A 27,027-nucleotide genomic window follows, 5' to 3' on the forward strand; every position below is an offset into this window, starting at 1 on the left:
ACTTAAGGTCTATACGCTCGATCCTTATCACCAAGCGCATTAAATATCACTGGAAGTATGTAAATGCGAACCCTGATTCATTGTTTGCTGTCGTGCCTCCAGATGATTATTAAAAAAATGCTAGCTATCTTAAAGGCACTATTGTTGATGCCTTATTTGAAACATTTTGTATACAGAGGCCTCGTTTGGCTCCTCTCATGGCCGTGGCCATAACTATGGAGTTTTAAAAAAAACAGACAAGGAAAACTATTTCCATTTACGACACATAGAACACAATAGTGAATTTGGCGACCAGAGCTAACAGTGGTTATTTCATCAAGTCATGGCTGGAACGACCTTGACCTCCTGTATATATGTTTGCTCTTCCCAGCAAAACTCCTCTCTGGAAATATATCAGAATGATGTTTAACATGATGGAGTTTTTGGAAATTAAAGTAACGCCACTAAATATCCCTAGGCACAATCGCACATGCAGATTATGTGTAAATGAACTGAAGCTTCATACTTATATGTAAGACATTTTATTTGACTTACTGACAACCTTACATCGACGATAAGATAGGAGATAGTATATAGAGCCTATATCTCGCTGGCAACGCTTTTAGTTTAATCTATCACCTAAATAAATGTTACTCTTTTATAAAAGGGCTATTAGATCAAATCGGCTACCAGTTGAAATAGTTTCTTTTGTTGAAACTATTATGCTTGTTTCACTTCTTCCATTATTGTGTGCGTATAAAAAGTCGCTATGTGACTGTAATACACCAATGAAAAAATAAAAATAAATGGTAGTTTTCTGAAAACCTGTCATTCTAGATGTGGCTTCTCCCTGGCACAGTGATATTGTCTATTCAATGTTTCAGGAATGCCCTGCTCTTCAAGAGCATTTCCTACCATGTAGACCTCCTCCTCTGAACCTTGGTCATCTCTGGGGCACCAGCATGCCCCGCATCTGTGTATATGGAAGAGGTTTAGGCTTTCCTTTTCTAACATGCATTTGACAGCCTCTATGGATTTCTTTGTCTTTCCTGTATTGCAAATCAGTTCTGCATGATGAAATTCCAACAGTCCTTTGAATCTGTAACTGTTTTTAAGCATTCGATCACATGTTGGAATGTGTTGCAGCTGCTCAGATCCTTGCTCTTCTGAGTTTAAAAGGTCCTCTGAACCTGGCTCTTCAAGGGCTGGCAGATGTTTGGGATCATCCAATGCTTTAATGGGTGAATCCTTATGAACCCTCTGTTCTCGATGTTGATGCTTCTCAGGAAATTCTAATTCAGTTTGTTTTTGTTGAACCAGATGTTGCTGTTCCAGCATCTGTAGTTTGTTGGAATATTGCCATTCCAGAAGTGGATGCTCCCTGGAACTGTGATTTTCCATTCCCCACAAGTCACTACACAGTATTCCATGTGGATCCCTTTGAGCCATCAGTTTTGGATCTTGGTGCTTCTGGGGAAATACCAATCCAAGTTCTTTTTTCTCCCCCCGATTCTGCTGTTCTGGCATCTGATGTTTATTGGAATATTGCCATTTTAGATGTGAAGGCACCCTGGGATAGTGCTTATCTGTATCCAACATTTCAATAAATGGTACAACATGTAGATCATTAAAAACTTTTTGTTCTGGATCTTGATGATTCTGGGGAAATTCCAACTCACTTTCATTTTGCTCCACAGGATACTGCTCTTCTGGTGTTTGTAGTTCATTGAAATCCGGCAATTCGAGAAGTGGCTTGTCCATGGCACTGTGTGTTTTTGTACCCAATGTTTCAGGAATACCCTTATCTTCAGGAGCTTTTCCCACCACATAGACTTGCTTTTCTGAACCCTGGTCATCTCTGGGGCACCACCATGCCCCCCACTTGTGTATATGTAATAGGGGTTGACATGTATTTGCTAACACGCCATTGACAACCTTTATGGGATTCTTTGTATTGCCTCTCTTAAAAGTTAGTTCTAGATTATTCATTTCAAATGGTTCATTAAATCTGTCCCGGTTTTCAACACAAAATGATCCTCTTTTTAGCATTTGATCACATGTGGGTTTGTATTGCAGTTGCCCAGATCTTTGCTCTTTTGAGTATATAAAGTGCTCTGATTTTGGCTCTTCCAGTCTTAGTAGATTTTTGGGATCATCCAATGCTATAGCATTTGAAACATTTTGAATCCTCTGTTCTGGATCGTTATGCTTCTGGGGAAATTCCAATTCGGTTTTCTTTTGCTCCCTTGGATACCACTCTTCTGGCATGTGTTGTTTATTTGAATATTGACATCCTCGATGTGAAGGTACCCTGGGACAGGGTTTATCCATACAAAACATTTCAATAAAAGGTATAACATGGAGATCCTTACAAACCTTCTGTTCTGGATTTGGATTCTTGTGGGGAAATTCCAAATCAGTTTCATTTTGCTCCACGGTGTACTGATGTTCTGGCTTTTGGGGTTTATTGAAATTCTGACATTCTATATTTGGATTCTCCCTGGGACAGTGCTTTTTTGCACCATATGTCTTGGCGATCCCCTGCTCTTCAGGTGATTTTCTCACTCTGTAGGCCTGCTGTTCTGAACATTGGTCCTCTTTGAGGTGCCGCCATGCCCCCCATCTGTTAAAATGTAAGAGAGGTAAACCATCTTTTGCTAACAAGTCATTGATAACCTTAATGAGTTTCTTTGTTTTGCCTTTCTTCCAAATCCATCCTGCATAATGCATGTCAACAAGTCTTTTAAGCCTGTGCTTGCGTTCAACCCGAATATGTTGTCTTTTATGCATTTGACTGCATGTGTTTATGCATTGTAGCTGCTCAGATTCTTCCTCTTCTATGTCTAGAAAACATTCAGGACTATCTGATGCTATAAGCTGTGCATCCTTTTCAACCCACAGTTCAGGATCTCTATGCTTCTGGGGAAAATCAAGGTCAGTTTCCTTTTGCTCCACCAGATGCTGCCATTCTGGGATTTGTAGTTTAATGGAATATTGCCAGTCTAGAAGTGATGACTCCCTGGGACAGTGCTTTTCTGTTCCCAATATTTCACTAAATAGTAGATCCTTATGACGTTTCTGTTCTGGTTTTTGTTGCTTCTGGGGAAATTCCAATTTATTTTCTTTTTTCTCCCCCGGATGCTGCTGTTCTGGCCTCTCTAGTTTATTGGAACATTGCCCTTCTAGATGTGAATGCACCCTGGCACAGTGCTGATCTGTACCAAACATTTCAATAAATGGTATGACACGTAGCTCCTTACAAAGTTTCTGTTCTTCATCTTGATACTTCTGGGGACATTCCAATTTAGTTTCAATTTGCTCCACAGGAAACTGCTGTTGTGGCTTTTGTTGTTTATTGAAATACTGCTGTTCTCGATGTGGCTTCTCCCTGAGAGAGTGCTCTTTTGTACCCACTGTTTCTGGAAAACCCTGCTGTTCATACACATTTCCTACCACATAGACCTGCTGTTCTGAGCCCCGGTCATCTCTCGGGCACCACCATGCCCCCCACTTGTGCATATATAAGAGGGGCTGACGTTTATTTGCTAACACGCCATCGACAATCTGTATGAGTGTCTCTGACTTGCTGGTCTCGCAAATCACTTCTGCATAATGCATTTCAAAAGGTCCTTTAAATCTGTGTCTGTTTTCAAGCATTTGATCACAGGAGTGTGTGCATTGCAGCTGCTCAGATTCTTGCTCTTCTGAGTTTATCAGGACCTTTTGCTTCAGCTCTTCCAGGCCCAGTAGATTTCTTGGGCCTTCGGAGACTATAACATGTGAATCCTTACAAACTTTCTGTTCAGGATCATGATGCTTTTGTAGTAATTCCAATTTTGTTTCTTTTTTCTCCACCTTCCGTTGCTCTTCTGGTCCCTCTGGGTTATTGTAACCATGCAATTCTAGATGTGGATGCTGCCTGCGGCCGTGCTTTTTGGTACCAAATGTTTCAATTGTCCACTGCTCTTTGAAGACATTTCCTTCCATTTGGTTGCACTGTTCCAAACCCTGCTTATATTTGGGGCACCACCATTCCCTCCATCTCTTGATATTTAAGAGGGATAGACCTTCTATTGCTAACAAATCATTAACAATCATGATGGATTTCTTTGATTTTCCACTTTTGCGAATCAAGTTTGCATAATGCATTTTAAAAGAGTGTTTAAGACTGTGCCTATTTTTAAACAAATATGCTCTTCTTTTTAGCTTTCGTTCATATGAGTGTATGTATTGCAGCTGCTCAGAATCCTGCTCGTCTGACTTTATGAGGTCCTCTAAGCAATGGTGTTCCAGGCTTAGCACCTTTTTGGGTGCATCTGAAGCAATTGCATGTGTATTTTTATGAACCTTCTGTTCAGGATCTTGTTGCCTCTGGGGATATACCAAATCAGTTCCATGTTGTTCCATTGGATTTTGAGGTTCAGAGGTTTGGATTGTATTAGAAACCTCGCCTTCAGAATGTGACAGCTCTCTGGGACAAGGCTGTTTTTCTCCCAATGTTTCAATAAGGCACTTCTCTTTAAGGGCTTTTTCCTCCATTCTGTCCCTCCATTCCACATCCTGCTCATCTTTGGGGCACCACCATGCAGCCTGTCTGTTGATATCTGGGAGGGGCAGACTTTCTGTTGGTAACAGGTCAATCACAATCCTCATGGCCCTCTTACTTGTGCCTCTCTTACAAATCAATTCTGCATATTGAATTTCAAAAGGCCATGCTTGCCCTTGCCTGCTTTCAACCCAGATTTCTTGTCTTTTTCTCTTTTGATTGTTCAGATTTGGGCCTGAATTTTCCAGGCTTAGCAGCTCTTTCAATCTCCCCGGTTTTGGCACATTTTGCTTGTATTGGCCTTTCCATGTCAGCCTTTCTGTCTTCTCAGTGTCACTTTCTTGTGCATCATGCTGATGCTTATAAGCTGATTCTTCTAGTTGTGGCGTAATGAAACTTCGTTTAACTGGGTTTCTTAACACATTAGGGCCAAGAGCTTGCAGCTGCAGTGGGCCCACCATGAATCGATGATGGGGGCCTGTCATTCCTTGCAGGCTCTGCTTCACCTGACTTTCTGGTCCTTTGGTGCTATCCGCTCTTGGGAAATGCTGTCCTGTGTCTCGTGTCTGCTTGGGGCCTTGCTCTTCTCTGGTTTTTGGCAATGTATTGTCCTGCTCTTGGAGAAGTTTAAAATCCGAAATCTCTAGATCATCCCTGAGTTGCACTTCCTTATGGATCTGCTTTCCCTGGAATTCTGAATCTCCACAGCCCCTGTATTCTAAGCATTGACGCGTGTTGTGACACATCTGCCTGCAGCATTTGCCTGACTTCTTTCTGGGTACTTTGTGCATCTGCACATTGAAGCTACAATCTCTTCTGTTCCTGTTCTTGCATTTCTTTAAGTTATTTTTGTTTTGGCTGTTCTGTTCCCTGCCGCTCCTTGGAGCGTGTATGTCATTAGAACCCAGTTCTGCACAGAGTCGAGTCCCCTCAAAATGTTGATAGTCTGTGAAATGTTTGATCCACTGCCTGTGAAACTCTAGGCTTTTTGTTTCCTTGAAACCTTTATGAAATGTAGCTTGCAGCTCCCCAAGGTGCAGCTTTTTTATGATTCCAGATGCCTTGATACTGGGTTCTTCTTCCTGTTTCTGGCTGTGGTGATCATGGGCTTGTGATTGATTTGAGTAATTCTGTTGATCTGGACCTGCAAGGCCATTCTGGCACTGTTCTTGTCTGTTTTGCTGCACCACTGAACAGCAGTGCTCTTGCTCAAACAGTTGCTCTTGGACTGGCTCGAGTGAGACTTGCACCTCCTCAAAGCTTGATGTCAGTATTGGCAGATCGTGGGAAGCTTGATTGTCTCTGTCTTGCAGCAGTCCTTTTTCTTTACATTTCCTTGGGTTTTGCTCTTTGGCGTGCTGTGTGTCCAGAGAACAGACGCAGGAAATGCTTTTGCATAGGAGCACACAGAGAAATGGAACGACAATGCTCCATATAACATGTAGATCATTACAAACTTTCTGTTCTGGATCTTGATGATTCTGGGGAAATTCCAATTCACTTTCATTTTGCTCCACGGGATACTTCTCTTCTGGCGTTTGTGGTTTATTGAAATCCAGCAATTCGAGATGTGGCTTTTCCATGGGACAGTGTGTTTTTGTACCTAATGTTTCAGGAAAACCCTTAACTTCAGGAGCTTTTCCCACCACATAGACTTGCTGTTCTGAACCCTGATCATCTCTGGGGCACCACCACGCCCCCCTCTTGTGTATATATAATAGGGGTTGACCTTTATTTGCTAACACGGCATTGACAACCATTATGGGATTCTTTGTTTTGCCTTTCTTGAAAATCAGTTCTGGATAATGCATTTCAAATGGTTCATTAAATCTATCCCTGTTTTTAACACAAAATGATCCTCTTTTTAGCATTTGATCACATGTGGGTATGTATTGCAGTTGCCCAGATCTTTTCTCTTTTGAGTTTATAAGGTGCTCTGAACTTGGCTCTTCCAGGCTTAGATTTTTGGGATCATCCAATGCTATAGCATTTGAAACATTTTGAACCCTCTGTTCTGGATCATTATGCTTCTGGGGAAATTCCAATTCAGTTTTCCTTTGCTCCCTTGGATACCACTCTTCTGGCATGTGTTGTTTATTTGAATATTGACATCCTAGATGTGAAGGCACCCTGTGACCGGGTTTATCCATACAAAACATTTCAATAAAAGGTATAACATGGAGATCCTTACAAACCTTCTGTTCTGGATGTGGATGCTTGTGGGGAAAATCCAAATCAGTTTCATTTTGCTCCACAGGGTACTGATGTTCTGCCTTTTGGGGTTCATTGAAATCTTGACATTCTATATATGGATTCTCCATGGGACAATGTGTTTTTGTACCTAATGTTTCAGGAATACCCTTATCTTCAGGAGCTTTTCCCACCACATAGACTTGCTGTTCTGAACCCTGATCATCTCTGGGGCACCACGACACCCCCCTCTTGTGTATATGTAATAGGGGTTGACCTTTATTTGCTAACACGGCATTGACAACCTTTATGGGATTCTTTGTCTTGCCTCTCTTGGAAATCAGTTCTGGATAATGCATTTCAAATGGTTCATTAAATATATCCCTGTTTTCAACACAAAATGATCTTCTTTTTAGCATTTGATCACATGTGGGTATGTATTGCAGTTGCCCAGATCTTTGCTCTTTTGAGTTTATAAGGTGCTCTGAACTTGGCTCTTCCAGGCTAAGTAGATTTTTGGTGTCATCCAATGCTATAGCATTTGAATGCTTTTGAACCCTCTGTTCTGGATCATTATGCTTCTGGGGAAATTCCAATTCAGTTTTCCTTTGCTCCCTTGGATACCACTCTTCTGGCATGTGTTGTTTATTTGAATATTGACATCCTAGATGTGAAGGCACCCTGTGACCGGGTTTATCCATACAAAACATTTCAATAAAAGGTATAACATGGAGATCCTTACAAACCTTCTGTTCTGGATGTGGATGCTTGTGGGGAAATTCCAAATCAGTTTCATTTTGCTCCACAGGGTACTGATGTTCTGCCTTTTGGGGTTTATTGAAATCTTGACATTCTATATATGGATTCTCCATGGGACAATGTGTTTTTGTACCTAATGTTTCAGGAATACCCTTATCTTCAGGAGCTTTTCCCACCACATAGACTTGCTGTTCTGAACCCTGATCATCTCTGGGGCACCACCACGCCCCCATCTTGTGTATATGTAATAGGGGTTGACCTTTATTTGCTAACACGGCATTGACAACCTTTATGGGATTCTTTGTCTTGCCTCTCTTGGAAATCAGTTCTGGATAATGCATTTCAAATGGTTCATTAAATATATCCCTGTTTTCAACACAAAATGATCTTCTTTTTAGCATTTGATCGCATGTGGGTATGTATTGCAGTTGCCCAGATCTTTGCTCTTTTGAGTTTATAAGGTGCTCTGAACTTGGCTCTTCCAGGCTAAGTAGATTTTCGGGATCATTCAATGCTATAGCATTTGAAACATTTTGAACCCTCTGTTCTGGATCATTATGCTTCTGGGGAAATTCCAATTCAGTTTTCTTTTGCTCCCTTGGATACCACTCTTCTGGCATGTGTTGTTTATTTGAATATTGACATCCTAGATGTGAAGGCACCCTGTGACCGGGTTTATCCATACAAAACATTTCAATAAAAGGTGTAACATGGAGATCCTTACAAACCTTCTGTTCTGGATTTCTATGCTTGTGGGGAAATTCCAAATCAGTTTCATTTTGCTCGGCAGAGTACTGATGTTCTGGCTTTTGGGGTTTATTGAAATCCTGACATTCCATATATGGATTCTCCATGGGACAGTGCTTTTTTGCACCATATGTTTTGGCGATCCCCTGCTCTTCAAGAGATTTTCTCACCCTGTAGACCTGCTGTTCTGAACATTGGTCCTCTTTGGGGCCCCGCCATGCCCCCCACCTGTTAATATGTAAGAGAAGTAAACCATCCTTTGCTAACAAGTCATTGATAACCTTAATGAGTTTCTTTGTTTTGCCTTTCTTGCAAATCCATCCTGCATAATGTATGCCAACTAGTCTTTTGAGCCTGTGCTTGCATTCAACTCGAATATGTTGTCTTTTGTGCATGTGACTGCATGTTGTTATGCATTGCAGCTGCTGAGATTCTTCCTCTTCTACGTCTAGAAAACATTCAGGACTATCTGATGCTATAAACTGTGACTCCTTTTCAACCCTCAGTTCTGGATCTCTATATTTCTGGGGAAAATCAAATTCAGTTTCCTTTTGCTCCACCAGATGCTGCCATTCTGGGATTTGTAGTTTATTGGAATATTGCCAGTCTGGAAGTGATGATTCCCTGGGACAGTGCTTTTCTGGTTCCAATATTTCACTAAATAGATCCTTATGACGTTTCTGTTCTGGCTTTTGTTGCTTCTGGGGAAATTCCAATTTATTTTCTTTTTGCTCCCCCGGATGCTGCTGTATTGGCCTCTCTATTTTATTGGACCATTGCCCTTCTAGATGTGAAGGCACCCTGGCACAGTGCTGATCTGTACCAAACATTTCAATAAATGGTATGACGCGTAGATCCTTACAAAGTTTCTGTTGTTCATCTTGATACTTCTGGGGACATTCCAATTTAGTTTCAATTTGCTCCACAGGGTACTGATGTTCTGCCTTTTGGGGTTTATTGAAATCTTGACATTCTATATATGGATTCTCCATGGGACAATGTGTTTTTGTACCTAATGTTTCAGGAATACCCTTATCTTCAGGAGCTTTTCCCACCACATAGACTTGCTGTTCTGAACCCTGATCATCTCTGGGGCACCACCACGCCCCCCTCTTGTGTATATGTAATAGGGGTTGACCTTTATTTGCTAACACGGCATTGACAACCTTTATGGGATTCTTTGTCTTGCCTCTCTTGGAAATCAGTTCTGGATAATGCATTTCAAATGGTTCATTAAATATATCCCTGTTTTCAACACAAAATGATCTTCTTTTTAGCATTTGATCACATGTGGGTATGTATTGCAGTTGCCCAGATCTTTGCTCTTTTGAATTTATAAGGTGCTGTGAACTTGGCTCTTCCAGGCTTAGTAGATTTTTGGTATCATCCAATGCTATAGCATTTGAATGCTTTTGAACCCTCTGTTCTGGATCGTTATGCTTCTGGGGAAATTCCAATTCAGTTTTCCTTTGCTCCTTTGGATACCACTCTTCTGGCATGTGTTGTTTATTTGAATATTGACATCCTAGATGTGAAGGCACCCTGTGACTGGGTTTATCCATACAAAACATTTCAATAAAAGGTATAACATGGAGATCCTTACAAACCTTCTGTTCTGGATGTGGATGCTTGTGGGGAAATTCCAAATCAGTTTCATTTTGCTCCACAGGGTACTGATGTTCTGCCTTTTGGGGTTTATTGAAATCTTGATATTCTATATATGGATTCTCCATGGGACAATGTGTTTTTGTACCTAATGTTTCAGGAATACCCTTATCTTCAGGAGCTTTTCCCACCACATAGACTTGCTGTTCTGAACCCTGATCATCTCTGGGGCACCACCACGCCGCCCTCTTGTGTATATATAATAGGGGCTGACCTTTATTTGCTAACACAGCATTGACAACCTTTATGGGATTCTTTGTCTTGCCTCTCTTGGAAATCAGTTCTGGATAATGCATTTCAAATGGTTCATTAAATATATCCCTGTTTTCAACACAAAATGATCTTCTTTTTAGCATTTGATCACATGTGGGTATGTATTGCAGCTGCCCAGATCTTTGCTCTTTTGAATTTATAAGGTGCTGTGAACTTGGCTCTTCCAGGCTTAGTAGATTTTTGGTATCATCCAATGCTATAGCATTTGAATGCTTTTGAACCCTCTGTTCTGGATCGTTATGCTTCTGGGGAAATTCCAATTCAGTTTTCCTTTGCTCCTTTGGATACCACTCTTCTGGCATGTGTTGTTTATTTGAATATTGACATCCTAGATGTGAAGGGACCCTGTGACCGGGTTTATCCATACAAAACATTTCAATAAAAGGTATAACATGGAGATCCTTACAAACCTTCTGTTCTGGATGTGGATGCTTGTGGGGAAATTCCAAATCAGTTTCATTTTGCTCCACAGGGTACTGATGTTCTGCCTTTTGGGGTTTATTGAAATCTTGACATTCTATATATGGATTCTCCATGGGACAGTGCTTTTTTGCACCATATGTTTTGGCGATCCCCTGCTCTTCAAGAGATTTTCTCACCCTGTAGACCTGCTGTTCTGAACATTGGTCCTCTTTGGGGCCCCGCCATGCCCCCCACATGTTAATATGTAAGAGAGGTAAACCATCCTTTGCTAACAAGTCATTGGTAACCTTAATGAGTTTCTTTGTTTTGCCTTTCTTGCAAATCCATCCTGCATAATGTATGCCAACTAGTCTTTTGAGCTTGTGCTTGCGTTCAACTCGAATATGTTGTCTTTTGTGCATGTGACTGCATGTTGTTATGCATTGTAGCTGCTGAGATTCTTCCTCTTCTACGTCTAGAAAACATTCAGGACTATCTGATGCTATAAACTGTGACTCCTTTTCAACCCTCAGTTCTGGATCTCTATACTTCTGGGGAAAATCAAATTCAGTTTCCTTTTGCTCCACCAGATGCTGCCATTCTGGGATTTGTAGTTTATTGGAATATTGCCAGTCTGGAAGTGATGATTCCCTGGGACAGTGCTTTTCTGGTTCCAATATTTCACTAAATAGATCCTTATGACGTTTCTGTTCTGGCTTTTGTTGCTTCTGGGGAAATTCCAATTTATTTTCTTTTTGCTCCCCCGGATGCTGCTGTTCTGGCCTCTCTAGTTTATTGGACCATTGCCATTCCAGATGTGAAGGCACCCTGGCACAGTGCTGATCTGTACCAACCATTTCAATAAATGGTATGACGCGTAGATCCTTACAAAGTTTCTGTTGTTCATCTTGATACTTCTGGGGACATTCCAATTTAGTTTCAATTTGCTCCACAGGACACTGCTGTTGTGGCTTTTGCGGTTTATTGAAATCCTGCCATTCTCGATGTGGCTTCTCCCTGAGATAGTGCTCTTTAGTACCCAATGTTTCTGGAATACCCTGCTCTTCATACACTTTTCCTACCACATAGACCTGCTGTTCTGAGCCCCGGTCATCTCTCGGGCACCACCATGCCCCCCACTTGTGCATATGTAAGAGGGGCTGACGTTTTTTTGCTAACATGCCATCGACAATCTGTATGTGTGTCTCTGAATTGCTTGACTCGCAAATCACTTCTGCATAATGCATTTCAAAAGGTCCTTTAAATCTGTGTCTGTTTTCATGCATTTGATCACAGGAGTGTGTGCATTGCAGCTGCTCAGATTCTTGCTCTTCTGAGTTTATCAGGACCTTTAACTTCAGCTCTTCCAGGCCTCGTAGATTTCTTGGGCCTTTGGAGACTATAACATGTGGATCCTTACAAACTTTCTGTTCAGGATCATGATGCTTTTGTAGTAATTCCAATTTTGTTTCTTTTTTCTCCACCTGCTGTTGCTCTTCTGGTCTCTCTGGGTTATTGTAACCATGCGATTCTAGATGTGGATGCTGCCTGCGGCCGTGCTTTTCAGTACCAAATGTTTCAATTATCCCCTGCTCTTTGAAGACATTTCCCTCCATTTGTTTGCAGTGTTCCAAACCCTGCTTATTTTTGGGGCACCACCATTCCCTCCATCTCTTGATATTTAAGAGGGATAGACCTTCTATTGCTAACAAATCATTAACAATCATGATGGATTTCATTGATTTTCCACTTTTGCGGATTAAGTTTGCATGCTTTTCAAAAGAGTGTTTAAGTCTGTACCTATTGTTAAACAAAAATACTCTTCTTTTTAGCTTTCGTTCATATGAGTGTATGTATTGCAGCTGCTCAGAATCTTGCTCTTCTGACTTTATGAGGTCCTCTAAGCAATGGTCTTCCAGGGTTAGCACATTTTTGGGGTCCTCTGAAGCAATTGCATGTGTATTTTTATGAACCTTCTGTTCAGGATCTTGTTGCCTCTGGGGATATACCAAATCAGTTTCATGTTGTTCCGTTGGATGGTGAGGTTCAGAGGTTTGGATTGTATTAGAAACCTCCTTTTCAGAATGTGGCAGTTCTCTGGGACACGGCTGTTTTTCTCCCAATATTTCAATAAGGCACTTCTCTTCAAGGGCTTTTTCCTCCATTCTGTCCCTCCATTCCACATCCTGCTCATCTTTGGGGCACCACCATGCAGCCCGTCTGTTGATATCTGGGAGGGGCAGACTTTCTGTTGGTAACAGGTCAATCACAATCCTCATGGCCCTCTTACTTGTGCCTCTCTTACAAATCAATTCTGCACATTGAATTTCAAAAGGCCATGCTTGCCCTTGCCTGCTTCCAACCCAGATTTCTTGTCTTTTTCTCTTTTGATTGTTCAGAGGTGGGCGTGAATTTTCCAGGCTTAGCGGCTGTTTCAATCTTCCTGATTTTGGCACATTTTGCTTGTATTGGCCTTTCCATGTCAGCCTTTCTGTCTTCTCAGTGTCACGTTCTTGTGTATCATGCTGATGCTTATAAGCTGATTCTTCTAGTTGTGGCTTAATTAAACTTTGTTTAACTGGGTTTCTTAAGACATTAGGGCCAAGTGCTTGCAGCTGCAGTGGGCCCACCGTGACCTGATGTTGGTGGCCTGTGCTTCCTTGCAGGCTCTGCTTCACCTGACTTCCTGGTCCTTTGGTGCTATCCGCTCTTGGGAAATGCTGTTCTCTGTCTCGTGTCTGCTTAGGGCTTTGCTCTTCTCTGTTTTTTGGCACTACATTGTCCTGCTCTTGAAAAAGTTTAAAATCCAAAATCTCTATATCATCCCTGAGTTGCAATACCTTATGGATCTGCTTTCCCTGGAATTCTGAATCTCCAGAGCCCCGGTGTTCTAAGCATTGACATGTGTTGTGACACATCTGCCTGCAGCATTTGCCTGACTTCTTTCTGGGTACTTTGTGCGTCTGCACATTGCAGCTACAATCTCTTCTGTTCCTGTTCTTGCATTTCTTTATGTTCTTTTTGTTTCGTCTGTTGTGTTCCTTGCCGCTCTTTGGACCCTGTAGATCATTGGAACCCAGTACTGCACAGAGTCGAGACCCTTCGAAATGTTGATAGTCTATGAAATGTTTCATCCACTGCCTGTGAAACTCTAGGCTTTGTGTTTCCTTGAAGCCTTTATGAAATGGAGCTAGCAGCTTATTTATGATGCCAGATGCTTTGACTCTTGGTTCTTCTTCCTGTTTCTGGCTGTGCTGACCATGGGCTTGCGATTGATTTGAGTAATTCTGTTGATCTGGACCTGCAAGGCCATTCTGGCACTGTTCTTGTCTGTTTTGCTGCACCACTGAACAGCAGTGCTCTTGCTCAAACAGTTCCTCTCGGATTCGCTCGAGTGAGACTTGCACCTCCTCAAAGCTTGATGTCAGTATTGGCAGCTCGTGGGAAGCTTGATTGTCTCTGTCCTCCAGCTCTCCTTTTTCTTTCCATTCCCTGGGGTCTTTCTCTTTGGTGCGCTGTGTGCCCAGAGAACAGAGGCAGGAAATGCTTTTGCATAGTAGCACACAGAGAAATGGAACGGCAATGCTCCATTTAAAATACTGAAAGACACAAACAACAATGTACAGGCTGCAGACTCTGAGACATTTTGCTTTCATCTTCTGCAGATTCTTTGAGCACTTTTGATCCGTGCTCTTTTGGGCTTCTGTGTCCTGATGTTTTTGGGCTTTTGGATCTGTGGAGCTTTCATCTTCTGTGTCTGTCAGTTTCTTTGGACCTTGATGTTTTTTCATTTGTTAAACCTCAAGAAACTGCTGCTCCATAGTGCTTGATCTCTCTAAATGTCACCCTCCATGTGTTTCTTGAGGTTAAGCACCAATTTTGTTCACTTCAGGCACACAGTATCTAAAGCACAAAAATAATGAATGGAAGAAACGTTAGAGCATGTTTACATTGCATTTGTTTTTATTTCTGTTCGTCAGTTCCCTCATTAGGTCTAGCTACAGAAAAACTAAGTGCTCTGCCAGAACTCCTAAAGGGGTAGCTCAGTCAAAAATGTTATCCTTTAAAAATGTTGGCCATAAAAAAGATATATTAGCATTGTTTTAAAAAAAGGTTTGTATGGAAAAATGTGTTCACGACTTTTAAAGCCTCGATTTTCAAGCACTTGGGTGCAGCCATTTTGTAAGCTGGCTCAGTTTCATGTGTGGAAGCTAATGCAGTGCTCTTGCAGCAGCAATCTAGCAAAAGCTTCCTATTGGGAGCTTTTGCTTATTGCTGCTGGAAATGCAGAGCATTTTTCAACATGAAAACGTAAACATGCTTGGCCTCGTGAAATGATTTAGCATCTTTGACACTCTGTGTTTATGTGATTTTTTTTCCACCTTGCCTAGACCGGCAAATGGAAATATTTGCATAGGTTGTGTGTGGAATCTCATATGTAACTGCGGTTTTTCACACAGATTGCAGAATGTTCGTGCCAGCTCTCCCTGCTGCTGAGTCAATTCCTATTATTTGGTCTGAAGCTAGAATGGGGTGCCCCTTCTGCAGCATACTTCCCCTGTCCCATCTCAATGTGCAGGCACACAGGTGTAAGGTAGGGCTTAGCAGAATTACTTTGCTGGCAGATTCTCAGCTGGTAGGGGCGAGCAGAAAGGGTCACAACAGCACAACACTGTTGCTAGATTGGACAGTTTGAGATGTCTACTTATTGTAGACATGCAGTCAGGCAGGCAGAGGCTTTCAGCAACACAGAAGCACTTCAGTATTTAAATGCCAAGGATGTTTCCAATGCTGTGGAAACCTGTGGAAACCTGAAGCAGCTTGAGAAAACTGTCTCTCCCACCCTCTGTACCTCATGTGCACCTTTTATCTGGTCCACTCGGCTTCACCAAATCTTTTTTTTCCCACTTAATTTTGCTGTTGCCCAAACAGATAATACCCTAAGAAATATTCAAAAGCGCACCCAACTACGGCACTTACTATTGACTTAGCAGATATGCCAAGTCTCTCTGTTCTACAAAACATTTGTATTATTAAAAATACCAGTAATGAAAACAAGGGGAAGAAATCTGCCTGTCTTTTCTTATATAGCATTGGATTGTACGTCTATGAACTTCTGCCTTATTTTACGGATCAGTAACATCATGTGTGCTGTTTAGCACAGCAGCTATATGTATGTTTGGCAACACCATGGCTGTCCTGCTTCAAATCCTAACCTTTCTGGGACAGACCTTTTTGCTTTTCAATGGAAAATTCTGTCCTGGTCATATCATTAAAAGTGAAAATTACATGCAGGGAGCCACCAACATTAACACATACGTGCTGTTGAGTCCTATGCGTGCAATTTTTTACTTTTTCAAAATAATATTGAGCAGAACAGCCAAAACTGCCTTTACTACTTGCTTTTACGCTCCCTTTTGTAAAAAAAAAAGCATAACTGGTGCCTACACAGTACACTTTGCAGCCAGCTTTTGGAATGGATTTCAAAGAAATCTGGGTGCTTTTCGCAGGTGCTAATGTCAGACGGATTTTCCATGGTGGCGTTAAACCATGTGCTCTTTGCGATGAAGCAAAAATAGTAGCGTCAAAACTTTATTTCTGCTTCTTGCAGAGTGGGCTTTAAGCCTTTGTTTTACACCTTGTGTTACTGTTGTATTTATTATTGTAAATAGTTGGTGTGTATTTGCAATCTGGAGCTGCTGAAATTTAAAGTTGGATGACATAAAAAAAGAATGAAGATTCTCATAAAACGCAGAATATGGAATGGGGGAATTTTTATGATTGAAGAGAGAAGGGTTGCAGCTACGAAGGAGCTGGGAACTGAGGAGGCTGGGGTTGCTTCTGTAGGTTTTGTAGCTTATTGAATAAAGCTAATTAAAGTGTACCTGTGATTCATGGACTTACTACTTTACCACTCACAGGCTTACAAAAGGAGCCCATGTATAGTTCTCTGCCTAGCATTGTACTAAAGCATAGCCTGATATTGCGATCCATGTACTGATGGCACTAACGCGTGTTGTCTGCTCTACTCACTTTGTAATCAATGCTTTGCCTGGCAATTTCCTTTAACTCTGTGCAAGTTTAAATGTGTTCATTCTGGATTTTGCCCCCATATTGAAGATTCTGCATGCTGATATCATAGATATTTGTACACAACACAGTGTTCTATAGCTAAATGCTGCTCCTATCAGTTAAATGCTGCCTCAGAAAACTATATTCAACCTGCAGTCACAGGTTTAAATCCCAGTTCACCCTTCCAAGGCTGATACATTTGACAATAAGAAAAATATTTTGCAGAGCTTAATAGGAGAAGGAATCCATTATAGAGTGCTTTATATAGATATAAAAAGTAAAATAATATGCCACCTACCATGTAACCTCCTCCATCTTAGAGAGAAGTTCCCTGTAAAAAGCAACATAAAAACATTAACTTAATAGATTGTAACCACAAAAACCTTAATAGATATTGTTATGGGAATCATGCTCTCTTTGGGGAATTAATCAATATTTCACCTCTTTGAAAATGTACTGATAGAAAAGGAATAAAACAAGTGTCATGTAAGTTTAAGGGATATAACCAGCTCAATATTTTATGGAACCGGATGAATCAAACCATCAACTCTCAGACATGGTAACAATTGCCCTGTGGATACAGGTTATATCCAGAGCTAGAACTGTAGCAAAAAAAGTAGGAAGGGAGGTGGCATTGGGAGCAGGCAGGGGTCCAACTAGGTATATTGCTTGTCATATTATTTTCTTTGTTCACAACCGATTTCAGTTTAGACACAGCTGCTTTGAGGAGGACTTTGGAAGTTCCCCTTGCAAGTTATAGACATTCTAGAAAATGTGGGGGAGCTGGCCATTTAGTTGTTTTACCTATAATCATCCCTCATTTTACTTATATATCCATAACTATACAATGATTCTGCTCTTTTATATTTCAAAATGATTTCTATTGAAATTAAACATATATGCTATATGACCCATGCTTGGAGTATCACCCGGAGCCCCCCAGCCCCACGCATCCATTTTGTTAGTGATTTGTGTGCCCTTTTAGCACCTTAGCCTGCTCTAAAACCCCCTCCCTGCTCCAATCCTTTCCCTGGTTCCTGGTCGGCCCTTCTCCCCTCCTGCCGGCCTGCCCACCGCCCCCTGATTGGCCAGAAGGCCTAGTCTTTTGTGAGTGAAGGTGTAACGCCCTCACCATAGCCCCGAAGCCACTCTATGTGACCCGTGCCTGGGGTAAGTCCAGAGCCCCCAGACTCACACATCCATTTCTTAGTGATTTCTGTGGCCTTTTAGCACCTTAGCATGCTCGAAACCCCATCCCCTTTCCAATCCTTTCAGCGCTTCCTGGTCATTCCTTCTCCCCTCCTGCCTCCCCAAAAACTGCCCTCTGATTGTCCAGGAGGCCTAGTGTTTTGTGAGTGAAGGTGTAGCACCCTCGCCATAGCCCTGGAACCACTTTATGTGACATGTGCCTGGGGTAAGTCTCATCCAGGGCCCCCACCCCTACACATCGATTTCTTAGTGATATTTGTGCCCTTTTAGTGCCTTAGCAAGCTCTAAACCTCCTACCTGCTCCAATCCTTTCTCCACTTCCTGGTTGGCCCTTTTCCCCTGCTCCCTCCTGTCCACTGCCCTCCGATTGACCCTCTGGGCAGCCCTTGCCCAGCAAGCCAGTCGGCTAAGGGCCCCAAGACAAAGGGCAGCTCCCATGAATGCAGCTCCAGTCCGTTTGCCCGTTGTCGCCTGTGAAGTCTGCCACAGTTAAACAGCAGCAACAGATAAGGTAAGTGTTGTCTGGTGGGGAATCCATTACTGAACTCCAGTTATGCACCACCACTCTTAATACCTACTATAACATAGACCACTAGTGTTATTCAGCCATATTTCACATTTAGCCCAATTGTGTTAGTCATCCATATGTTGCATTTAGCCCATTTGTGTTAGTGAGCCATATGTTGCATTTAGCCCATCTGTGTTATGATATGTTTTATTTATATTAATGTGTTAGGGAGCCATCTCTGGCATTTAGCTCATTTATACCAGTGAGCCAAATTTTGTATTTAGACCAGCTCTATAAGTGAGTGATATCTTGCATTTAGTTCATTTATGTCAGTGTGCCAAATCTTGCATTTATCCCATCTGTCTTAGTGAGCCTTATCTCACATTTATCCCATTTGTGTTAGTGAGCCATAGGTTGTATTTGGCCCTTCTGTGTTGGCGAGCCATGTCTCACATTTAGCCCATTTGTGTCAGTGAGCCATGTCACGCATTTGGCCCATCTGTGTTGGTGAGCAACATTTCACATTTGGCCCGTTTCTGTCGATGAGCCAGGTCCTGCTTTTGACCCATCTGTGTTAGGGCGCAGTGTCTCACATTTGGCCCCTTTGTGCTGGTGGGCCTTATCTTGCACATTTGTCAAAAATGGGTATTTCCCTATATTTTTGTGTTTGGGGGACCGATTTCAAGTTGGGAAAATGGGATAAACAGTATATAAGGTAAGGAAATCGGTTACCCCTCCCTTACACTATCACAATTATTGGAATAGTCCTCTCCTATCTCAGTGGTTAGTCAATACCAACTTAATAAACCATGAGATCATTTATATCAAAAGATACATTCTTGAATTATTTATCCTTGTTTAAAAACAGACTATTCTTTGTATCTCACAGACGTAAAACATATTTAACATACTCATATATATCAATTCATCAATACTCAAATGTAAACATTCTAGTCTGATGGAAGTGCTTGATTAAAGCATGCTCAAAGAGTTCCCAGGAGGTGGGCAGGCAGAGGCAGGAATGGTTGGGAATGTCCATAGGGATTAGCATGGCCATGGGCAGGCAATGGGTGGGCACATAACCAAACAACACCTACATATCTGTGTCCCTCCTCATATGCCATTCCGGGCAGTGCCTCTTTTGGTTCCCAGTCCACCTCTGTTCTCCGTATCTGTACTCCAAAGCATTAGTTTCAGCTTATAGTTGTCACAAGTGACACCTAATAGCCCAAACTAAAAATCTTTGTTGCACCTCAAAGCGTTTGCTGCCTGAGCACAGGTACATATTGCAGGTAGTCTGCTGTGCTATTTGACAACACATGAATCAGAGAGGTGTTAGATGAGTCCGTTTTAGGACCATCCATAGCTCCAGGTAGACTTTCATCTGTTTGCGTTGCAATTGTGATATGGTCAGAGGATAATGCCTGTATTATCAAGGAGTCAGAAGGATCCTGAAAGTTGGCTTTTGAGGGGCCAGCCTTATTACACAAAGGGGAACTTTGCAGGTTGTAACAAGCAATGTTTGGTGATGACATTTTGAGGTTACAAAATGTGGTCTAATACCAAACCGGGGCAATAATAGGTAAAAGATTGAGAAAGAAGTGTGGATGGCTAAGGTACGCTTTCGCTAACTAGTGGGCTGCAATTGGACCGATCCCTCTTAACTCTTGTCTGTTAGCCTCCTAACCTACAACCTGCACACATTTCCCAAGTTGCCCAAACTCTGAAAACTGTCAAGGCTATGCTGCACTTTACACACTACTAGTGAGCTCCACTTTGCATGGTCTGTAGACTGTGTATACAACTCTCACCAAGCCTTTTCCTGAGGCCCAGTCAACACTGTCTCCTAGGAACCAGTTTTGCTTAGTGGCTTTCTTAATAAATTTTTCACCAGACCAAACCACAGTGTACTGCAACCTCCTCACCCTTTCCCAATAGTGCAGCAATATAATCGGTTCCCAGCCACTCAAACTCATGATCTTTGCTCCTCTCAGGCACTCCGAGTCCTCTCAGGCTCCACTCGCCCCTTTGCCACTACTTCTGCCTAGAGGATTCGGCCAAAGCACTGGCTGTTTCTGACACAAAAGTAGAATGCTTTCTGTTGGGTAGAATGCTTTCTGTTGGGTGGGTATCACCAGTGAGATGATACTATGCCTCGGCAAGCACAATGAGCAAGGGATCCATGCCTGGAATACCATTTGTACTTAAAGTTTCAATCCACACATTTTCTCAACCCATAGAACAGGTTATTCAGTCATGTTCCTTTTCATTTCCATAGGCTCCCAAATTCTTGCATAGTTTTAAAAATATGACACTTAACTTGTTACTAAGGGGAATCTCGACCTCTATATCACTTAGGTTGGTGGCACCCAGCCACCATTGTCACCCCAGTCTCATCATCCATCATTCTAAAACCTGTGACTTTTTCATACAGCTTAACTGCATAATTTGGAGTAGGACTGTCTATGGTGTCTTTTGGAAAATGTAACCAAGTTGTCCATAGATAGGGTCAACAAAATGAAGATTTGGTTACTTATGTCATGCATTCACTGTATTGCATTGTATCTATGATGTCAGAGACTTACTGTGGGCATCCCTTTTGTAATCTTTAATGTATGTTATGTTCTTATACGGTGCACTGTTGACACATGTGTGGTCTTTTGGCACTCTGGCAGATCTATAATGCAAGGAGGGAGGTGAGTAGGTTACTAGGACTGAGCAGGGAAAAAGAGCAAGAGAGTTGTGATGTGCTGTCAGCAGCTTCAGTTTGGTGAAACCATTCACTGAGCGTAGTGTTTATGTGTTGTTAGCCGTCATGTGGTGTTGGGCGAGACTATGTGTGGTTTGTTTTGTTGTTGTGGTGTTGGGAAAAGCATGCAGTTTGTTGTGCTGTAGAGGTATGGTTGTGTTTAGTTCAGAGTTTGAGAAGGTGTATGCAGAAGGTAGAGTTTTTAGCAGGGTTAGTTAGTGACAGTACCTTTCCTTCCATCAGACTCTACATTGAAAGTGCCTGCCAGTGTTTGTTCAAAGCAGTCTTCCGAGAGTTAATGTCTTAATTGGAGTTGTAAAAATACGCTCTCTTACCAGGCCTGCCTTCATCCACTCGATTCATAAGCACCCCTTTGGTCCACTGAAAGCCTGTTAAAAATAAGCATTGGCAAGCAACTGAAGTCCTGTATAAAACAAGAATCGCCAAAGCCAATATTTGTGGCTTGTGCATAAGTTTTAAGCTTTTGCAAGGCACTGCTATATACCATGCGGGAAAATGGTAGCACGTCATAAACATAGTCTAATAAGGAAAAAGGGTTTATGTTTAAGTAAAGCTATGTAGCCCACCTTAGAAATCTGCTACTTGGTACTAGCATCTTTAGACAATAGAGGGAGGGTGTTTATGTGTCAGGTCTCTGAGTAGATGTAGATCCCTGAGAATGTAAAATGAAAGTTAAATCTTGATCTGTGTTTCATTTTATTTAATGTTGGTTATGTTTCTCTTTTGTTTCTGGTTAGGCCTTAACTTTAGTTTTCAGAGTGCAGTTGGGAGCCCAAGCCAAGATGGTGGAAAAGAGCAGGAGCCATGATTGGTTGAGGGGGAAATAAAGGTGCAATCTCACAATTCTAAACTGCCTTTCATTTAGTTAATCATTTGAGCAAGACATGTTTTTGGTTTACTCCTGAGCATTATAGGCCTAGAGCCTTTATGAAGAGATTTGGACTTTAAGCAACTTGAAAATTGTCATCTCAGCCTTTGTTTGACGAAAGAGACTTCAATTCAGTGAAAAGAAGAAAATCCAACAGCAAGAAAATTAAAAATTCAGAGCTAAGTATAACTCATATTGTTCGGATAAATACTGTGCACAGCATAAAAAAGAAAGTAATCTTTGCTGGAAACAACTTTTGTTTACTTAAGGATTCTGGTCAGCAAAGGGTTAACTTGAAATCTGACTGTACGCGCGTTTAACTGTGCGCAATATTTCTAGCTAATATGCGCGCCTTTTCTGATGCCTGTGTTACCGCTTCAGGAAACCCAAAACGAAACGTCTTTGCTTCGGTGGAGGGCCTTTATATAAGGAAAAAAGGGAGAAAAGATGTGCAAATTATCTTTGTCTTTATTGTGGTAGAAGTGGCAATTTTCTTGGTAACTGTCCTTATATTCCAAAAAAGAATCAGTCTACAGTGAACCAGACACATCAAGTGGCAAATACTCTTCAAGCAGCAGTGCCGCATACAACGGTAAATGTATGCTTATTTTTTGACAAGAGGTTGGTGGGAAGTGGTCTGGTGGTTATTGATTCAGGAGCATCTGGACATTTTATGGATTGGGGAGTGGCAAAGAAAATAGGCATCCCTTTGATCAGGAAAGAGTTGGTAGAACAGGTTAGTTCTGTGGATGGGTCAAATTTGACTTCAGGTCCTATTACTCATGAAACTTCACCTTTAAAGATGTCTGTGGCAGGAAATCATGGAGAGGAGTTGGTATTTGAAATTATAGATGCACCACAGTTGAAAATCATATTGGGGGTGCCATGGTTAACATTTCATAATCCAATGATTGATTGGGGAAGACGAGTGATAGATTTAAAGTCAGAATTTTGTATAGAACATTGTTTAATTTCATCTTTTTTTAGAGAGTTCGCAGATTCAAGAAGATTCTTTGGTTAAGGGTTTGGGTGAGGTTGTAGCACTTATACAATCTCATTCAATTGGTGCAGTTGTGGGAGAGTTGCCTGACTGTTATTGGGAATTTAGAGATGTATTTGATGAAACTGTTGCATGGGCATTACCTCCACATCGATCTTTTGACTGCAAGATTGAATTAGAGCCAGGAGCTAATCTTCCTTGAAGTAGAGTCTATGCCCTTACTGAAAAGGAAAATGATTATTTAAAAGAATACTTGACCGAAAATGTGGCAAAAGGATGTATTCGAAATTCACAATCCCCAGCTGCGTCTCCATTATTTTTCGTACCCAAAAAGGAGAGCACACTTCGGACTTGTATAGATTACCGTGCTCTTAATAAGGTAACTATAAAGAATAGATATCCGCTGACTTTAATTTCAGTAATGCTTGATCAGATCCAAGGAGCTGACATTTTTAAGTTAGACCTTCGAGGAGCATATCATCTTGTCAGAGTTTGTGAGGGAGATGAATGGAAGGCTGCTTTCAAGACCCAATATGGTCTATATCAGTTCCTAGTTATACCTTTTGGGCTATGTAATACTCCTGCTGCCTTCCAGTATTTTATTAGTGAGGTTCTTAGAGAATGTTTAGACATTTTTGTTGTCTACTTAGATGACATTTTAATTTATTCTAAGAATCTGGAACAATATCAATGTCATGTGAAAGCAGTTCTTCAGAAATTACGTGAAAATCTTTTGTATGCTAAATTAGAAAAAAAGCCAATTTCATACAGATTTGGTTAAGTTTCTTGGATTTGTAATATCACCTAAACGTCTAGAGATGGATTGTAAAAAGTACAAACAGTTAGAGATTGGCCTTCCCCAACAAAGGTTAAGGAGGTGCAGAGTTTTTTGGGGTTTGCTATTTTTTACAAATGGTTTATCAATGGTTTTTCGCAGATAATTACTCCAAATACTAAGCTTTTAAGAAAAGGAGAACCATTCTTTTGGAGTGAAGAGGCAGAAGAAGCCTTTCAGTATCTTAAGAACTATTTCACTTCTGGTCCTGTACTACTTCATCCAGATCCTCAGAAACCATTTTTTGTGGAAGCAGACGCTTCTAACCTAGCCATGGGGGCAGTTTTTACACAAAGGCATGAGAAGAATGGACAGTTGCATCCAGTTGTGTATTTCTCTAAAAAATTATCTTCTGCAGAAGTTAATTACACAATTATGGACAGAGAACTTCTGGCAATTAAATGTCCATTTGAAGAATGGCGACACTATTTGAAAGGGGCTAGACACAAGGTTACAGTTTTAACTGACCATCGTAATTTGTTGTTTCTGAAGTAAGCAAAAAACTTTAATGCCTAGACAATTGAGATGGTCTTTATTTTTTTAGCTGACAACTTTGTATTTACATTTAAACCTGGTAGGTTGAATGGGAAAGCTGATGCTTTATCCCGTAAATGTATGGGTTGTGAACATGAAAAAGAATTGAATCAGCAACCATTAATTCCTTCTGAAAGTTTCATTGTGGCTGGACTTTCAAGTAATGAAAGTCTTTTTAAGGAAATTAAAGATTGTATGAATCCAGAGCAGTTAGAAAATTGGAAGAGAAAAGATCCAGTTAGAGAAATAAAATGTGGGTTACCTTATTTTGATTCTAGGTTATATCTACCTTCTGTAAAACTTTGTGAGAAAAGTTTGACAGAATGTCATGAATCGGTTCTTTCAGGTCATCCAGGGTTTCGAAAGACATTGGAATTGGTTAGGAGACACTTCAGGTGGGAGACTATGAGAATGGATATATTAAATTTTGTTAAGACTTGTGAATCATGTGCTCAAGCTAAATCTCTAGAGGGAAAACCAATGGGTCATCTTGAACCCCTTCCTATTCCACCCCATCCATGGCATACTATTTCCATGGATTTCATTGTTGATCTTCCTAAAGATCAGGGTTGTTCGACAATTTTAGTGGAGGTGGATTTACTTACGAAGGAGGGACATTTTATTCCTGTGAAGGGGGAAGTTTCTGCTGAGAAGTTTTTCTCAAGGCATTGTTAGTGAGTGTAAGGATGGGGAACTTAGACCCCCTTCTCCCTTATTCCTACGCTTCCTGGGTAGGCGCAGCAACGGTTTCTTCAGGTCCAGTCCCCGGCCCTGGGGCACTCATGCGGGAATACCTTCAGGAACCATGACCCCTTTCGTACGGGAATATCTCTGGGTGTTGCAATACCCCCCGCACACACACTTGTATAGCAAAACCAGGGGTGACTAAGACTCCATTTTGAAAATCACAGACTCTATTTGCAATAGTAAATGGCTATTAAGGTTTTATTCCAGCCTGCAGCCAGCTCCGGCGGGTGCACACAGCAAGCAAGACTCTCCCCCCACCTCCTCCCCTCTGCCGTCCACACAACTACTTGGTTCCCACGAGAAGGCTGGCTGCAAGAATGCAACAAAATCCACACTGTGTCACTTGCTGTCCGATTCCCTTCACTGACTCAGGTGTAACCCAGAACAAGGTGCCAGAGCAAGGGCTATCTGTCTCTGTAAACCTGCCCCGCACCCCACAGACCCTGGCCATAAAAACATAATCCCCGTGCACTCCAGGGCAAAGTCAACAATTAAAAAGACCCTTAAACCAGTGAACCTATTTTTCCTTTAACACAGATAAAAGTAAGCATGCTTTCTCGTCTTGTGCGATATTATATAAACCTGCTGATAAACTAAGAAGGCTTCTGAGTAAACAATGTAAATACATATGTGTGTAATTGGAAATTCCTATGCTAACCTACTATACTGAAAGCATAATATATGTCGACTTATAATGCTGAAACGTTCACAATACTAACTGCAATATTACAATGGCTAATGAAATTTAGATCTGCACATGTTCACACAATGCTACCTCATTCTTGACAAAGCTGAAGGTAATTACAGGTATGATGTCAGAAAAGTATAATATGAAAGTTAGTCGCTCCTGGCTGGCATTCTCATAGACCTTTAGCCACAACTTGCACAACCATGAGCAAGTGAATCTCCAGCCAAAGAAATGTTTTATTATATTGTTTTATTAATTATGTTTTATTATTATTCATCGACAAGCTCTCTCTCTCTCTCTCTCTCTCTCTCTCTCTCTGTCTGTTGTTGTAAAATTGCCTAGTTGTATAGAGATAAAAGTATGTCCCAAGCCTATTTGACTCAAATCTAAACCAGCCAGTCACATGTTAAGTGTATTTAGAAAGGCTTTGAGCCGCTATGTGGTGTGGGACTAGAATGTAAAGGGGGCATCAGCTCGCCTCTGATCCCCTTGGCGTCAGCAAAGAGTTATGTTGTCTGGACATTCAGCCCCTGAGCCCACTCCAAGGAAGTGCATGTTTATCATGAAATGTACCTTTTTTAACCCGGTCATCTCATCCATATACTCCACATTCCCCTTGTCAATACTGAATGAACACCCCTGACCATACATTGACCCCTTAAGCCCTACCCCAACCCAGTATCTGAATATGTTTGGACAGGAAAGTAATACCTCTTGTAAGGGTTTATAATTCATGTTTAGCAATAAATAAGCTTGCCCGAGAGCCTTGTTTTCACAAGTGTTAAGATGCAGGCCTTGCTGCCAGATGAACAGATCAAAGTTCTGAATGGATGAGAATGTGTGGCCACAAGGGCAAAACTTTGCCAAGGTAGGATGTCAGAGACCAGCAAAGGATGCCAGACCGATGAGCCCAGCTGAACAAATGACTCCAAGTACCATGTCATCTCGTCACGTGCCCGTGGGCCAATCAGCCATCGCCGACCCTATAGCACCTATAGGTGCCTACTCTTAGTGTCCAATCCCGATTGATTCTGTGCCCCTTAGGCCACCTCTTTCTTGGACGAAAAACCCTGTATAAAAATGGCTTGTAACATGTTTTCTGCAGAGCGCTCTCGGCGTGAGCAGAGTAGATTCTGTTTGCCCTATCTTGTTTTCTGCAGAGCACTCTCGGCGTGAGCAGAGTAGATTCTGTTTGCCCTATCTTTAGATGAAAAACCTTTAATCGTACTCTCACT

General features: G+C 41.5%; 1 protein-coding gene across 2 annotated transcripts in view; it reads right to left on the bottom strand.

Annotated features, from left to right (window-relative positions):
• Positions 1-540: 540 nt before the first annotated feature.
• The window catches only part of LOC138515778 (uncharacterized), an 89,112-nt gene continuing 62,625 nt past the window's right edge, over positions 541-27,027 (bottom strand). For both annotated transcript variants that reach the window (XM_069630486.1, XM_069630485.1), the window contains 2 exons: positions 16,932-16,964; positions 541-14,464 (listed from right to left, as the gene is read on the bottom strand). In XM_069630486.1, the coding sequence (XP_069486587.1) occupies positions 808-14,352 (13,545 nt within the window). In that variant the 5' untranslated portion in view covers positions 14,353-14,464; positions 16,932-16,964 and the 3' untranslated portion in view covers positions 541-807. The remainder of the gene's footprint in view (positions 14,465-16,931; positions 16,965-27,027) is intronic.

The sequence above is a fragment of the Ambystoma mexicanum genome, chromosome 6q (genome assembly GCF_040938575.1).
Source record: "Ambystoma mexicanum isolate Mex_15411 chromosome 6q, UKY_AmexF1_1, whole genome shotgun sequence".
NCBI classification, from domain to species: Eukaryota; Metazoa; Chordata; class Amphibia; order Caudata; family Ambystomatidae; genus Ambystoma; species Ambystoma mexicanum.